Genomic DNA, 15,374 nt, shown 5'->3' with positions numbered 1-15,374 from the left:
TTTATATGATTGTATTGCCTGGAAAGCATGCCAGAGTTTGCGCGCGACAGAGGCCGCTGCTATGTTGCCCGAGAGAAGTTTTACGGCGTTGAGCTGGACGGGGATGGTCGTTGTGTTCTGGTATGGATTACCGATGCGGCTTACGGGCGCCTGGAAGTCTACCGCGGGCGCCACCGAGAAAGCACTGCCGCCGCCGCGAGACTGATGTTGTGCAGCTTGTGCTGGCCGCTGCTTTCATCTCCTCCATGTCCTCTTCTCCATCGCGCCGAGCTCTATCCTTTCCGTAAATGAAGAGCGATTTTCTTGACGAGCTCTTCTTTTCTGCTGCATTCCCTCTCCCCTTCCGCGTATTGTGCTTGGCAGGGCTCGGTATTCTCGGTTGGGCAACAAACCTCCATGGGCTTCATCTTTGCAACATCGATGCGGCTGGCGCACTAGACCTCAACAACTATGACGGTTACCGGCTTACCTCTCTGCTGCCAACAGACCGCAGGAACCCCGGGTGGAAGGAAATGCGGCAGTCATCACAGACGTATCGCCCTGTCTACAGAGTGTTCTTCGCGTACTCGGCGTGGGGCTTGTTCTGCTGGCTACTTTTCCGGTACGCCACAATGGGCGACATCGCGAGGGTCGATGAATGGAAGTTCGTTCCTGCTGTAGCGGCGCTGTGCCTCCTGACGGTGCTCGTGTGTCCGTTTCCAATATTTTACAAGCAAGAGCGGGACAAATTCCTTGCGTGAGTGAATGCCATGACTCTACATGTTTCCCCCGCTCGCTCGCGTCGAGTACGATGTCTAGACCACCGGAACGCGCTCGCTTACTCGTGACAACAGTGCCATCCACAGGTGCGCGTTTCCCTCGCCGCATCGAGTCTACTTCTCGGATGTGGTGTTCGCGGATATCATCACGTCCTTCGCCAAGGTCCTCGGAGACCTTTGGCTGTCTCTGTGTATGCTGCTACCAAGTGGAAGTCTGCTCTCGCATCCCGCGTACGACGGCCTGACGCGGTGGATTCTCCCTGTCATCATGAGGTGAGTCTCAGTCTTTTTCTATCCCAGGCCGCTTTCTTGTCTGCAGTTACGGCAGACGAAGATTACCGGATCGTAGTTTGGCGACTATATGCGGTTCGTCATGCGAACGTAGGCCTTGCGGTGACCTCATTCGTGACACCGAGACAGGGCGCCGTCCTGGCATCTTCGCTCTTTGTTACCCTCCATGAACTATCTTAGAACCGGCTCCCAGGATGAGGATGCGGTTGCCTTTCGGGTGCCTCTCTGCTGGGGGCTTCAGCCCGAATTTGTACTTGAGGATTGCGCAAGCCCAGACTTCTGGCACCAGGAGATCGCGAGATTATATCTAACGGGGAACAAATCTCGGCCTCAAAATATTCTAAGACAATTCGGCATGCGCGTATATACGCTCCATATCCTTCCATACTGACCCATTTTCTCTCGTCAGCATACCGTACGCCATCCGTCTACGACAATGTCTAGTCGAGTATAATTCCCCCAACAACGAAAGCCGTCGACCGCTGTTCAACGCCCTCAAATATGCGTCTTCCTTCCCCGTAATATTCTTGTCAGCAGCTCAACGTATTGTCGTGTCAGACATTACGGCTCTCAAGGGCGAAGCCGCCGCCAGGGAGCCCTGGCACGGCGAACATCAGTTGTTCCGCCTTTGGTGCGTTGTCACGGATACCTTTCTAGTTCATACATCGTATCTCATGTCTTTTCAGGCTATTAGCAGCCGCGATAAACTCCCTCTACTCCTTCTGGTGGGATGTAACTAATGACTGGGGCCTTGACCTCCTAGTGCCAAAACATAACGCCGGGACGGCCCGTCCAACAGACCCCCCGCGCCCGCTTCTGCTCCCGCGTCTTCACTCCCGCTCGGCGCTCCTGAAACACCCGGCGGACGACGACGTTCCCGATGACGTCCCCCACGCGATTGCTCACCAAGAGCGGCGGCCTAACCCGTATGGCCTGCGGCAAACGCTCTTATTCCCTCTTGCCATGTACCCCTTCGCGATCATGGTCGATCTCGTCCTGCGCCTGACGTGGTCGGCGAAACTGTCTACCCACCTGCACGCCTACAACGAGGGCGATCTTGTCATCTTTTGGATCGAGCTCGCCGAGGTCGTCCGGCGGTGGATCTGGGTCTTCCTACGCGTGGAATGGGAGATCGTGAAGGAGGCGCGCGAGCTCGACGCGACCCGGTCTCCCCCGTCTGCGGGGCGCCTCAGCGCGGGGGCGGACGTGGACGTGGACGCGCGAGGTGGGGGCAGCAGGATCGCGATGGATCGCGTGGACCCCATGCACTCGATTCGGGAGCCGATATTCGAGCATGACGATTTCGAGATGGTCCCATCTGATGTGAGCGGTCACAACTCAGAGGCAGGATGATCGATTAGCCGGAAGAAAGGCAGGCGCGAGCGAACGCGCGGGTGGGAATCGGAATTGTGGGTATGGACAAGCGGCGCGGCAGTGGGAAGAGATGGATGAATGGATGTGGCTTGGCATGCCGGTGAGTGCGAGTCGGGAGGCTGAAGTGCTGCGCTCACGTCACGACTTCCTCGCAGGGACTTCTGCTACACTAGTAATGTATTATTCCTGCGGCACACCGTATAGACAATGGAAGTTGGGCGTTCCAGACATCAATTGGCGCCTATTGCCTACCGTTCTGATTAGGATGTGAAGTATATGCAGGGCTTAGGCTCCTGAGCGTCCCGCATGTCAAGGAAATGCGCGGGAGATCGCAAAGTGCGATGTAGTTGTAAGTGGCACCGTCGCGTGTCCTCGCCATGTGAGCTTCGCTAACCGCATTTGTTCATACAGTGGGAAGAATGGATAGACTCCAAGTACATTCAGCTAGAATCTGCTCACGCAGCAGTGGGTCTCGTCAGGAGACAGTTGGCGGCAGTGAAGAAGAACCACGAGAAGGTTCATCCACGTGCAGGCGAGATGGAGGGCGCCAATCGACCACGGACTGTCAATCGGGAGAAGCCGCCTCGACATAAGGCGGAGTTCTATCATTCCTCCCTCCCCGTCCGGCTATTCTTGTGCTATACTGTAGTGGGAAGCACTCGCGGACCCGGACGGAATGCGCGACTTGCGCGTAAGGACACGCATCTCAGACCTGGGAGACAAATCCATTGTCGCGAGGGTCAGCCGACAGATGTGAGACACGGCGTGGCGGGGCGCGCACCCGGCAGGAAGGGGGAACAGTCGTCTGTCGTGAATGTTCGGAAGGCCCGCCGTGGAGGCTCTCGGTGCTGAGTTGCATCGTCCACACATACCCTTTGCCAAGTCACTACGCCACTAGCGGCGGCGCCCGGCGCATGACTAGTCTGTAGGCGCAAACAGGACAGGAACATTTCTGTCCCTCCCTCGCTCCCACGGGGACCGCTCCTTTCGTATGTAAGTATGGGACATGGGAGGTTGTATGATCTGTCATGTACATCCTCTTGTCCGTCCCGCCGGGCGAGTAGCCCAATCGGGGTCGATCCCACAGATGGACCTTCTATATGCATTAACCCATGACCGAAGAGGTGTATCCTCCTATATAAGACCGGGTCTTTTGACCAAGCTCTGCCATTCCCCACGCGTCCCAGCTCTTCGCACCTCCATCTACCCTCACTCCTCTTCATTAGCATCGTCGACTATACAAAATGAAGGTATGTGAGCCGTTAGTTTTAAAGTGCGAGCAGTCGATGACGTCATATGCCCGACTTCCAGGTTCTTGCTGTTCTCTACAAGGGTGGTGAGGCTGCCACGCAGGAGCCTCGTCTCTTGGGTACGATTGAGAACCAGGTGCATTGCCTTTGCCTTTGACCGTGAAGGCGTGCTCATATCTCGCATAGCTCGGTCTGCGTGAATGGCTAGAGGGCCAGGGCCACGAGTTCATCGTGAGTTGCGTGTTCGATCGATGGTCCGCGGATCAAGTTATACCCTCTTGTCCAGGTCACCGATGACAAGGAGGGTCCCGAGTCCGTGTTCCAGAAGAACATCGTCGATGTATGTACTATCATCATCATGGCCTCGAAGTCGTTTGCGAATAGTTTCGTAGGCCGAGGTCCTCATCACCACCCCCTTCCACCCCGGCTACCTGACGCGCGATCTCATTGAAAAGGTAAGGTGAAAAATTGGAAAGTCCACCCTTCGCACCGAATGCTCAAAACCATGTCCGTTATCTCCAGGCGAAGAACCTGAAGATCTGTATCACCGCGGGTGTCGGCTCCGACCACATCGACCTCAACGCCGCCGTCGAAAAGGGCATCGAGGTCCTCGAGGTCTCCGGCTCCAACGTCGTCTCCGTCGCGGAGCACGTCGTGATGAGCATCCTGCTGCTCGTCCGGAACTTCGTCCCCGCACACGAGATGATCGAGCGCGGAGACTGGCAGGTGTCCGAGATCGCGCGGAACGCGTTCGACCTCGAGAACAAGGTCATCGGCACGATCGGCGCCGGCCGCATCGGCTACCGCGTCCTCCAGCGGCTCGTGCCCTTCGACCCCAAGGAGCTCCTCTACTACGACTACGCCGAGCTCCCCGAGCAGGCCGCCAAGGCCGTCAAGGTGCGCCGCGTCGCGGACCTCAAGGAGTTCGTCGCGCAGTGCGATGTCGTGACCGTCAACTGCCCGCTACACGAGGGCACGCGCGGGCTCGTCAACGCGGACCTGCTCAAGCACTTCAAGAAGGGCGCGTGGCTCGTCAACACGGCGCGCGGCGCGATCTGCGACAAGGACGCCGTCGCGGAGGCGCTCAAGAGCGGGCAGCTCGCGGGCTACAGCGGCGACGTGTGGAACGTGCAGCCGGCGCCGAAGGACCACGTCTGGCGCTATATGAAGAACCCCCTGGGCGGCGGCAACGGCATGGTGCCGCACTACTCGGGCACGACGCTCGATGCGCAGGCGCGCTACGCGGCGGGCACGAAGAGCATCCTGGAGAACTACCTCAACAGTCGGGAGCAGGAGCCCCAGAACATCATCATCGGCAAGAGTGAGTGGCGATTCCTCTCTGAGGTTCGTCGTTTGATCTCTGACGTATGCATTTGCTTTGCAGAGGGTTACGCGACCAAGGCATACGGCCAGCGCTGAGCCGGCATCTTGACTGATATTTCGCAGGCTCGACAGTTTGTGCGCGGTGTATCAGAGGATGTGTATCATTCTGTACCATTAGGTCTGGCAGCGTCATCAATGAAACATCAAATCAATTCGCAACTAGGTTCTGCACACAGAAACATCCCCTGTTTCAGTTCAGTTGGACGCCTCCAGTGAACCTGTACGCGAGGCTGGGTCCCTCTTGACTGGGTTCATTTCCCTCACAGGAAGCACAGGCACGGCTCAACGCAGATACCGTCGGCTTCCCGCGGATCTCAGGGTGCCTTGTCCACGAGACGAACCTAGAAGTTCGCGAAGGCAGACGGGCGCCGGGAGCGTGCGCACGTTCATTGTACAGCGAAGCACGGACGGAACCATGCATTCTATCAGCACAGCAGAGGCAGTACGTTTATCCCACTAAATACCCCAGGCAAATGAAGCACAATACAAAGAGTGAATACAGCGGCAGCAATGCATGACGAAAACTAGGTGTCGAGCCTCCCCAGATGACGCTGGTCGCATCGGAAGTCGTGGTGTCTGGCCTGTTATTCGAAGGGCAGGATGTGTGAGCGAGCGGGGCCCACGGTAGGTTTATGGGAGAACAGGAGGACGTACGGGATGCCGTTGTCGTCCGAGAAGGAAGGACAGGTGTCGTTCGCAGACCCCTGTGACGCAGCGCACACAACGTTGAGATTGCTGCCGTGAGCATGGGGGCGGGCGAGAACACGTACGGTGGGATTGGCTGGGCAGCACGCGCTCGAGCCGTCGTCGACGCTGCCGAGCGCGGCCGGGTGCTTCGCCCCGGCCCAGTTTTGGAGGCAGTCGACGGACTGGTAGCTCACGTTCCAGACACCGAAGTCCTGTTTGAAGGCACGTCAGGACGACTCGATCGTCAAGGCGGCATCTGAAGAATGCTCACCGTGTACCCTTCAGACACAAATTTGCGTGTGAGTTACTGGTCCTCGGGGACACATATGGTTCAAGACTGACCGTAGAGAGCCTCGTCGGATGGGAAAAAGTCGTCTGGTATACCAGCAGACGGCCATGAAAGGTCGAAGTTGATGTATTGTCCTGACCTTCACGGACACAAACTCCGTTGAGCCCGCGCCCGGGCAACACGCCGCCACAGAGCACGGGAAGACCGGAGCACTCACGGGTTAGGCTTGTCTGGGGTGGCCGAACACCACCCGGCCCCTCCGACAGGACACAAGTCGATGACCTTCACGACTACACTCTTCGTCACGTTGGGAATGAAGGGCGGCGTGCCCGTGTACGAGTTGAGCAGCGTGATGTTGAAGCAGCGGCCGCACGCCGGGCCATACGCCGTGCTGCTTCCGTAGGCGTACTGGCTCATAGCTACGGTCGGGTATAGGGTGCTCGCGCCGGTGCAGCCGCACGCCGCGATGTAGCCTTCCGGAAGGGTATAGTGGGTGAGGGTCGCGGTGCCGTCGTCGGGGTAGTCGATCCATTCCGTCGCGAGGGTCGCAGAAGAGACAGACAAGAGGAAGACGAGCCAAAGCCGGAGGGTATGTGCAAGGAATGGCGGGGACATGGAAGCTATAGACCAGGCCGGAGCATACAGCCTCGATTCCTATGGAGCTTATGCCGCAGAGCTCGCTGCGCAGGCGATCATGGAGCAAGGACAGGATAGTAAGAAGGCACGTTGGGACCGCGGGAGAGTAGGCACTAAAAGATCACATCAATTATAGCCATGCAGTCATCGATGGATTCATAGTGAGGCGCTTTCATCACAGTTCAGGCCAGAGGTAAGGGGAAGTTTTCGTGAGCATGGCAAAGTCGACGAAGTAAATCAGCAAGTAGAGAGGAGGAATTGAGTGAATGCTGGGGGTCCGCACCGACGCTGTGTGCAAGCGCCCAAGATCAGACGGTCGATTGCCAAGCTAAGCACTAGCTGCTCTCAGCATGCTCATCTCGTAGCATAGAATATCAGCCTGAGGTACATCTAGTCTTGTTGTAGAGTCTGGCATTGAGAGTCAGATTCAGCGCTGTATGGATCTTGATGAGGTTCACACCACTTATCGATTATAGTGGCCAACTGCCTGCGTTGAATACGCAATTATAGTGTCGTGTAATGCATTGATCTATGTAGTGTATATCGTGTAGCCTTCTGACTGTGCCGCAGACGTACCATGGACACAATCCCCGAGCTCGTCCTCGGTACATCATGTTTAGGCCTGGGAAGGAGTCGGAGCGCCGGACCGGGACATAGGGCGGGACACAGCCACTGCAGGGACTGCTTTCCGCCTGTTGTCATCATCGTCCTCGACTCTGGCCTTGGACTTGCTACTTCTCTCTGTTCAGACCTTGATAGTAGCTGCTTCATGAAGGTTCTATACCCTGCTTCTCACGATATACCCAGTCTGCCCGACGCCCACATAGCCCTGAAAATCTCTCGTCACTCCCGTTGTTCCGTTTGCTCAACATGTCTCGGTCTCCATCCCCCACCGGGATGGCGAGTACTCTCAGATGCGTCGGACGGGAGTGACTCAGATGATGATGGAGAGCCGCCGTCAAAGTATCTTGACCGCTGCGAATGCGGCCACGGCATTGTAAATCACGGCGCGGACATGTCATTAATAGGACACGAGGAGTTCGTTCGGAGAGGACGCGTCGCGGTACGGTTAGATGAGCTACTCGAGGTGAGTTTCTGCGCGTGCTCTCCATAATGATGTACGCTATAGCGCTTTGTTCCTTTTACGACAGGTACGTCTTTTGTACGTGTGTCGCCTCCATTATATTGAGCCCCTCCCTCGCGCCACTCTAGGACTCCGGACGGCTCCTTGACTTTGACTACTCGGACGAGGACATCGACTCTCTGCGCAAACAGATGGTCCTTCCTGGCCAAGAACGAGAACCACAGTCTCCCGCTAGTTCTCTATCTGATGAAATTGAAGCATTAGGTATGTCATTCGTGTCCCGCGTGTGCAGTCCCGTTGTATTCTTGGAGGGGAAATGCACAGAGCTTTCAAGACTTGTACATATTCGCTCCAGCTGAAGCCCCACATCACGCGAGGTGTTTGTGAAGTCGCCAATTCTACGCATTCTCAGTGGCCCGAGAGTCGGAATGGGCGTAGCCATATTCGCAATTCCTCTCAACTCGCTCGTACCTGCGTGGGGTCAAGCATGCGAACGCTTGGGTTGGGGCAGGTCGGTTCAAGCGTCCGCCAGGCATCATGTATTACGTACGACCTGTGAAACATCTGAGAGACTGTCCCGATCCAGGTCGAGCAAGCCCGAGAACGACGGTGTTGCGCTCGAAGGCTGCCGTACGGTGGTCGAGAATCAACTCTCCTCCATGGGCACGGCTAAGCTCCCAGAATGCAGCTTTCGATGTGGTGCAGGTTGCTGCCTACCTACCCGAAAATATCGGATGACATTCTGAACAGCAGTGCTGCCCTCCCAAAGTCACGGTCTATTCCTCTGCAAGCGTGTCATCTGACTTCTCTCCCCCAGTCCCCTCCTCACCAGAAAAGCACCCGTTATCTCCCGCATCCTCCTTCCTGAGCGATATCATCGAACGCCCAACCAAGAAACGCCGCATCTCTGTCGACTACTCCTCGCTGAGCGAAGCCGAAGACGACGATGATGAGGAAGAAGAACGGCCGCTCGCCGCGCGCGTAGCACGGACGGCCGACAAGCGGCGGAAGGAAAACGGCGGCGGCGGCGGCGGTGGCCGAGGCGGCCGGGGTGGCCGAGGCGGGAAGGCGGTGGCGGCACAGGGCCAAAGGGCCGGCAAGAAGCAATCGAGCAAGAAGGCGAAGGCGTCGACCGCACCCGCGAACATCCCGCCGCCGACGGCGGAAGAGCGCGAGGAGATGCGGCCGAACGGCGTGAACGGGCACGACGCGAAGGTGAAGCTGGAGGACAAGATGGACGAAGGGCAGCTGTCTCGATTAGTCACTGGCGTGACAGTCGACGCGGCCGGCCCTGCCTCTGCAGCTGTAAGAGAAGAAATATGCCCTTGGGTTATGAGGCTGGACGGCGCACTGACTCATGTGTTTTTTGCGCTGCTCTTTAGCCCTCGGGGAAGCAAGAAAAGGCGGCGTATGTCGAGTTGCGGAAAGGCATCATCCAGGTCGTCGCGGTAGAGAACGATCGAGAACCGCGGTCGTCGGTCTTGCTGACTGGGCTGAAGACACTGTTCCAGAAGCAGCTGCCCAAGATGCCGCGAGAATACATCGCGCGACTAGTGTACGACTTGAACTCGAAGTGCTTGGCCATCATCAAACGTGGTTACAAGGTCGTCGGCGGAATCTGTTACCGCCCATTCCCGCATCGCGGCTTCTCCGAGATCGTGTTCTTCGCCACCGCATCCATAGACCAAGTCAAGGTAAGTTACCGCCCCTATCCAGCGCTTATGGCTCGCTTACGGTCCCCTTTCAACGTGCCGCACAGGGCTATGGTGGGATGCTCATGGACCACTTCAAAGCGCACATCCGCAAAACCTACCCAGGCATGGACTATTTCCTCACCTACGCCGACAACTACGCCGTCGGCTACTTCCGCAAGCAAGGCTTCTCCAAGGAGATCACCCTTGACCGCGCAGTCTGGGCGGGCTACATCAAGGACTACGAGGGCGGCACGATCATGCAGTGTAAGCTGCTCCCTAAGGTCGACTACCTCAACTGGCGCGACGTCACTGCGCAGCAGCGCAACGCCGTGCTCGACAAGATCAAGGAGAAGAGCCGGAGCCACATCGTCTACCCCGGCCTGCCGCAGTTCCAGGAGGGCATGCCCGGGGGCGTCTCGGTTGACCCGAAGGACGTGCCCGGCTTGCGGGAGAGCGGCTGGACGCCGTCGATGCAGACAATGTGCGTACACGCTTGTCTCATCATCGACCATGGAGCGACGTCTGACCTCCGCGGCTAGGCCTGCACGCCCGACAGGACGCGGCTCAGAGCACGCGATGATGGAGAAGCTCCTGTCCGACCTCAAGGGCCACTCCTCGGCGTGGCCGTTCCTCGAGCCCGTCAACGGAGAGGAGGTCGCGGACTACTACCTCCACATCACACATCCCATGGGTAAGCGTCCTCCCTCCCTCGCTTTCTCTTCCCGGCTTGCCAATGGCTAGAGGCTCACCCTGACAATACAGACCTGAGCACGATGGAGCACAAGCTGGACACAAACCAGTACCACGACATGGACGCGTTCATCGACGATGCGCAGCTTGTCATCGACAACTGCAGGCAGTACAACCCCGAGGACACAGTGTACCACAAGTGCGCCATCCGGCTAGAAAAGTACATGAAAGAACGCATGAAGGAGTACGGGATTTTGCGGAGCTCCAAGGTTAAGCGTGAGCACGATTAGTGCTGGCGCAACTGATCGCGATCGAGGTTTCTGTTATATACAGGACAGAGAGGTAGGGTTGGGGGTGCGGGTTCCGAGCGTGTCATCCTTAGTTGTAGCATCAACTTCGCATATTGTACTGTATTTTTATTCTCATTGGCACTGATCTTGCAGTGTTGACCCACACCCAACGTCACAATGCGGGCACGGCGAAAGGAACGTCAATAGGATAAGGAGCGACGGATGACCCAGCATTAGGAAAAGGACTTAAAGGAACTAGCTATACACACATCGATCTATTTGATCTACATCTCCGTGCGCCAATTAATACCTTGCCGTCTCGATGTCGTTGACACGGCGGTATGCAGCGCGGTCGCGTCCGCTGAACACGAGCTTCACGTACCGCACCCCGTTATACCTCCAGAACGCGAAGGCGGCTCCGACGAGAACGAGGAGGAAGACGAGCGTCGAGAAGGACCAGCCGTCCTCGAGCACGATGGCCGACTCGGGCGACGCGGCGCCCGTCGCTGCCGAAATCTCGTCGATGGGCTTCACGGACGTCGCCGCCGCCTGATTCTTGTCCGTCGCCTCCGACGGGGGCATGACGGCCTCGGTCGTCGCGGGCGCGGACGACGTGGGTGCGGTGCCCTGTGTGGCAGTCTCGGCCGCGGTGATACCTTGCGTCGTAGTAATTATGTGTTCAGGAGGCACGATGAGGTCATCCTGTAAATAGCCAAACGGATTTTCATTCGTACGGACGCCTATGATACCAAGGAAGAGGCCGGCTTTTTTAGAGCTCAGCATGGGTAGGCACCTCTTTCTCCTCGGACGCGGGCTCGACCGGGAGCTCGCCGGAGTCCACGATTGTAACATCCTCGCTGGGCCGGTCATTCCTGCCCTTGGCGACGTCCTCTGTGTCGCAAATCAGTGCTATGTTTCACCCCTACGACGATTCAAAGACGTACCGATAGCGTGCACGATGTCCATGCCCTCAAGAACCTCACCGAAAACAACCTAAAAGGATGGTTAGAGGCTACATAGACGCAAGCACAGCTACACTACTTACGTGCTTGCCGTCCAGCCAGCTCGTAACGACGGTCGTAATGAACTACATATTATCAAATTAGCAACATGAAATAATGAGGTGCACTTAAGCATCTTACGAATTGAGAGCCTGTGAAACGGGATGTGAGTGCATGCAGGATGCAAGGATATGGAGTATCGCTTACCGTTGGTATCCTTGCCAGCGTTAGCCATGGAGAGAAGACCGGGGCGGGTGTGCTTGAGCTTGCTGAATATGCGCTCAGTGCCCTCCCGAACTCACAACGCACGAGGAATATCCACTCACAAGTTCTCGTCAGCGAAGCGGTCGCCGTAGATCGACTTTCCACCAGTCCCATCACCGCGGGCTGACGGAAGGTGACGCGTGAGTACACAGCCGGACCTGTGCAAGACGGGCGACACTTACTGAAGTCACCACCCTGGATCATGAAGTTCTTGATGACACGGTGGAACTTGGAGCCCTTGTAGCCAAAACCTTCAGGGAGCTTCGTGCCATCCTTCTTGACACCGGTCGCGAGAGCGCGGAAGTTCTCCGCGGTCTTGGGGACGGTCTGGTCATGTCGCTGGTCAAAACCCGCGCATATAAGTCGCTGTCTGAACAGAAGGACATACGCCGCCGTAGAGGCCGAGAACAACTGTCGGTCAAACGTGTCAGGACTATTGTGAAGTGTGGACGTCCGAAGAGACGTGAACGTACCACGGCCGAGGTTCTTGTCACCGTGCTGGATGTCAAAGTAGACCTTGTGGGTGATGCGCGGACCCTTGGCAGCCTCGACGGACTGGGCGCAGAAGAAGGCCGCGAGGGTGACGAGCAGGAAGCCCAGGGTGAGCCTGCTGAAGATCATGGTGGAAGGAGGGAAAGAGGGAGTGTGAGTGAGCGCTTCTTGGACGCGTCCAATTCCTTCTGCAGACGTGGCCACTCTCGACCGCGCGCTTGGTCGCAGATGCCGGTCGCGTAGCACCATGGCCATCAATATCCAGGGCCATTTGCATCTCGTCCTCAGCCAAGCAGCCTGACCGCAACATATCAAAAGAGGGGCGCATAACTTGTGTGGGCGAACACAAGGGCGAAAACGGCGACATGCTAGGCATTGAACAGAGAGATGACTACAAGCAACACGAGATAGTATGTCACGTCCGAACACCAACAATCTTCTCCAAGTCATAGCCTCCAGCAAGCTGGAACTCGTCCGTCCCCGAGCTGACAATTTTGCCGCTCTTCTTTGTGAGCCGACCTTGCGCACGCACGACCTTCTCCATCCGCTTCTCAGCATCTGCAACATTATGCTCGTTATCGCTGTCGTCCGGATTTCGAATGTGCTTCCTCGACTTGCGGTCAGAGGACGCGCCCTTCGCAGCCGACTTTGGCTTGCTTTTTGACTTGGAGCCCTTATTGGACCCGAGCGCGGTTGGTGCCTCGCGCAGAGCAAACGCTTTGGCAAGGTGCCCGAGGTGTAGGTGTCGGATGTGGAACATATGCTTCTCATCCGAAGGATGGGTCGCGTACGCTCGCATGTGCGACAGAAACGCTCTACGAGCAGCCTCGGCATTCTGCACGGACGATCGATGAGCTGGACGGAGCTTGCGATCTATACGCGTCGATACATACCTGCTTGTCCCGCAAGACCCACCGCTCAAACGACAGCTGCACCTCCGTCGCCCGTTCCTCATATTCGCTCCCCTTTCCCCCAAAGCCCTTCCTCAGCACGGTCTCCATCGAGACGCCCTCCAGCGCCATGCTCCCCTCCCCGTCCTTCTTGTCAGCTCCCTTCACCTCACCCTGCATCCTCGCCTGCACCCACTTCACCCACTCCGTCTCACTCGGGGCGACAAAGCTCCACGCCTCGCCGCCCTTTCCGGCACGGGCCGTACGCCCGACTCGATGGACGTACTCCGTAGCCCCTGACTCGGTCGGAAGATCGTACTGGATGACTGCCCTGACGAGGGGCAAATCAAGACCACGCGATGCGACTGACGTACAAAGGAGGATGGAGGACGCAGAGGTGTTCGGCGACTTCGCCGTTGGAACCGCCGAGAAGCCTTTGAGTGATGCCAGACGCGTTTGAAGGGGCAGCGACCCGTGCAACCGGTAAAGAGACGTGTCGGGGAGAAGAGCAGACTTGACCTCGATCTTCTCGCCCGACGCTGTCTTCTTCTGCCGCTTCGGAGGCTTAGGGCCCTCTGTCTCCGAACCCAAGTCCTTGTCCGACTCCTCTTCGTCCGACTCCTCGGCCTCAGAAGCCGAACTAGATGCGCCTTCATCCTCGTCCATCGCAGTCCCACCGAGCAGCCGCCAGTGAAAGTCGACCGAGTCCGTACAGCTTAAGAACACGATGATCTTCGTCCCCTTCCTGCTCTGCGACTGCGCCAGCAGCGACCGCAGGAGCGCGACGAGCGTCACGAGGCGCAGCTTCAGCGGCACGACCACGTACTTCTGCGACAGCTGCGACGGCGGCGTGAACTTCTGCGCCGACGCTTCTGCCAAAGGGTCCGCCTGCGGGTCCAGGGGCGGGTCGTCCGCGTGCACGGCCCTGATCATCATGGGGTTCGTGAGCGTCTGTCCCGCGAGCTTCTGCACGTCCTCCCGAATCGTCGCGGAACAGAGGATCGTCCTCCGCCTCCTGCTCCAGTCCCACCCGCCTACATCCATGCTCTTCCCCTCCTCCGTCGCCTGCACCGCGAGCTTCCGCCGGCCGTCAAGGCCCTTGAGGATGCCCTGGATCGTCTCCTCGAATCCGAGCTCCATGAGCCGGTCCGCCTCGTCCAGGACCAGCCAGCGACACTTGCCGACGTTGAACGAGGACGTGTTCTGGAGGTGGTCGAGCAGGCGGCCTGGGGTGGAGACGAGGATCGGCACGCCTTTGCGGAGTCGGGCCTTCTCGTGTGTCCTGTTCTCCCCACCTGTCAACAGCCCGGAGACGAGCCATCGCGTCAAGCGGGGGACGGAGGACTCCTCCGCGGACTCGTCTTGAGCTCGTAGACGGAGCTTGAGTAACGCTTCCAGTACATCGGAGATCTGCTTCGCCAGTTCGCGGGTGGGGGCGATGATGATAGCGAGAGTTCCGATGGAGCGGTCGATGTAGGAATGTGAGCTGAGGGGGAGGAGGTCCTGGATAATAGGGAGAAGGAAGGAGAGCGTCTTCCCGGAACCGGTCTGGGACTGTATGAAGACGTCGCGTGCGGCAGGATCTTCCAACGTAGGCAGTATAGCAGGTAGCACCGCCCTCTGAATGGACGTTGGCCTGGAGATGTTCATTTTGGACGAGAGGTGAGCGACTATCAGGGGATCCAGACCGGAGCCGGTGAAGGTGGAGGAATCAAGGGGGGCATTACTAGGCTTCGCATGTGTGTTTGAGGCAGATTGCGGCTGAGGTTTCTCAATCTTCGGGTTCGACGTGAACAGAGAGGAGATGACCTGGGTGGGATGGCGACCTGCAGGGGCTGCAGCTAGTCCTGCACGTTCTTGGTCGTGTTCCTCTCGTTCGCGTTCTTTTCGCGGCCGTTTCGCAGGCCGCACGTCAGAAACGCTGACAGTGGCATCACTCTTACTTGGTGCAGGAGCCTCAGGTCGAGTCTTACGTTTCGCTACTCGTTTAGCTTTCAGCCTACGGGCTATGAGGAGGTGTTCGAGACTTACTAGCAAGCAACTCACCTGTCTGTCCATCGTCCCCCCTTTTTGCCCTGCGCTACCTTCGACGGAGCGTCGTGTACGACATCGAGATTGAGGATAAGGCCATCGTCCATAGCGAATGGCTAGGCTACAGAGAGAGCGTAGAGTAGATAAGTCTCCAGCCTGAGTCCCAAGCAGCAAATTCTCTGCCACTCCGGGCCGCCAAGCCATCTTAAGCGTCTATGGGCCCAGTCGAGCGTCTAAAGGCGTCTATCCTACCTCTTACAGGAGCTTACA

General features: G+C 57.7%; 5 protein-coding genes across 5 annotated transcripts; 3 read left to right on the top strand and 2 right to left on the bottom strand.

Annotated features, from left to right (window-relative positions):
* Positions 1-230: 230 nt before the first annotated feature.
* On the top strand, positions 231-2,671 carry DICSQDRAFT_152577 (EXS-domain-containing protein). The gene is made up of 5 exons (XM_007361932.1): positions 231-736; positions 834-1,031; positions 1,459-1,680; positions 1,736-2,523; positions 2,579-2,671. Exons 1-4 carry the CDS (start codon positions 288-290, stop codon positions 2,400-2,402), a joined length of 1,536 nt encoding a protein of 511 aa, XP_007361994.1. The 5' UTR covers positions 231-287; the 3' UTR covers positions 2,403-2,523; positions 2,579-2,671.
* Positions 2,672-3,719: 1,048 nt separating this feature from the next.
* On the top strand, positions 3,720-5,092 carry DICSQDRAFT_51840 (NAD-dependent formate dehydrogenase; the record flags this gene model as incomplete). The annotated part of the gene is made up of 6 exons (XM_007361931.1): positions 3,720-3,809; positions 3,860-3,904; positions 3,960-4,013; positions 4,066-4,128; positions 4,196-4,994; positions 5,058-5,092. The coding sequence occupies 6 exons, from the start codon at positions 3,720-3,722 to the stop codon at positions 5,090-5,092; spliced, it is 1,086 nt and encodes a 361-aa protein (XP_007361993.1).
* A 340-nt stretch (positions 5,093-5,432) lies between these two features.
* DICSQDRAFT_79444 (uncharacterized protein) lies at positions 5,433-6,856 on the bottom strand. The gene is made up of 5 exons (XM_007361930.1): positions 6,250-6,856; positions 6,086-6,171; positions 6,015-6,022; positions 5,711-5,955; positions 5,433-5,637 (listed from the first exon to the last, which is right to left on the bottom strand). The coding sequence occupies exons 1-5, from the start codon at positions 6,645-6,647 to the stop codon at positions 5,505-5,507; spliced, it is 870 nt and encodes a 289-aa protein (XP_007361992.1). The 5' UTR covers positions 6,648-6,856; the 3' UTR covers positions 5,433-5,504.
* A 512-nt stretch (positions 6,857-7,368) lies between these two features.
* On the top strand, positions 7,369-12,334 carry DICSQDRAFT_132942 (uncharacterized protein). Its single transcript, XM_007361929.1, has 15 exons — positions 7,369-7,755; positions 7,881-8,016; positions 8,570-9,057; positions 9,135-9,446; positions 9,512-9,927; positions 9,986-10,137; positions 10,209-11,317; positions 11,371-11,419; positions 11,472-11,513; positions 11,569-11,581; positions 11,637-11,696; positions 11,754-11,814; positions 11,874-12,018; positions 12,080-12,102; positions 12,165-12,334. The coding sequence occupies exons 1-7, from the start codon at positions 7,684-7,686 to the stop codon at positions 10,424-10,426; spliced, it is 1,794 nt and encodes a 597-aa protein (XP_007361991.1). The 5' UTR covers positions 7,369-7,683; the 3' UTR covers positions 10,427-11,317; positions 11,371-11,419; positions 11,472-11,513; positions 11,569-11,581; positions 11,637-11,696; positions 11,754-11,814; positions 11,874-12,018; positions 12,080-12,102; positions 12,165-12,334.
* Positions 12,335-12,491: 157 nt separating this feature from the next.
* On the bottom strand, positions 12,492-15,226 carry DICSQDRAFT_99109 (DEAD-domain-containing protein). Its single transcript, XM_007361928.1, has 3 exons — positions 15,120-15,226; positions 13,077-15,072; positions 12,492-13,018 (listed from the first exon to the last, which is right to left on the bottom strand). Exons 1-3 carry the CDS (start codon positions 15,209-15,211, stop codon positions 12,599-12,601), a joined length of 2,508 nt encoding a protein of 835 aa, XP_007361990.1. The 5' UTR covers positions 15,212-15,226; the 3' UTR covers positions 12,492-12,598.
* Positions 15,227-15,374: the final 148 nt, after the last annotated feature.

The sequence above is a fragment of the Dichomitus squalens genome (assembly GCF_000275845.1).
Source record: "Dichomitus squalens LYAD-421 SS1 unplaced genomic scaffold DICSQscaffold_3, whole genome shotgun sequence".
Classification (NCBI taxonomy): Eukaryota; Fungi; Basidiomycota; class Agaricomycetes; order Polyporales; family Polyporaceae; genus Dichomitus; species Dichomitus squalens.
This window is presented reverse-complemented; position numbering and strand designations above follow the sequence as displayed.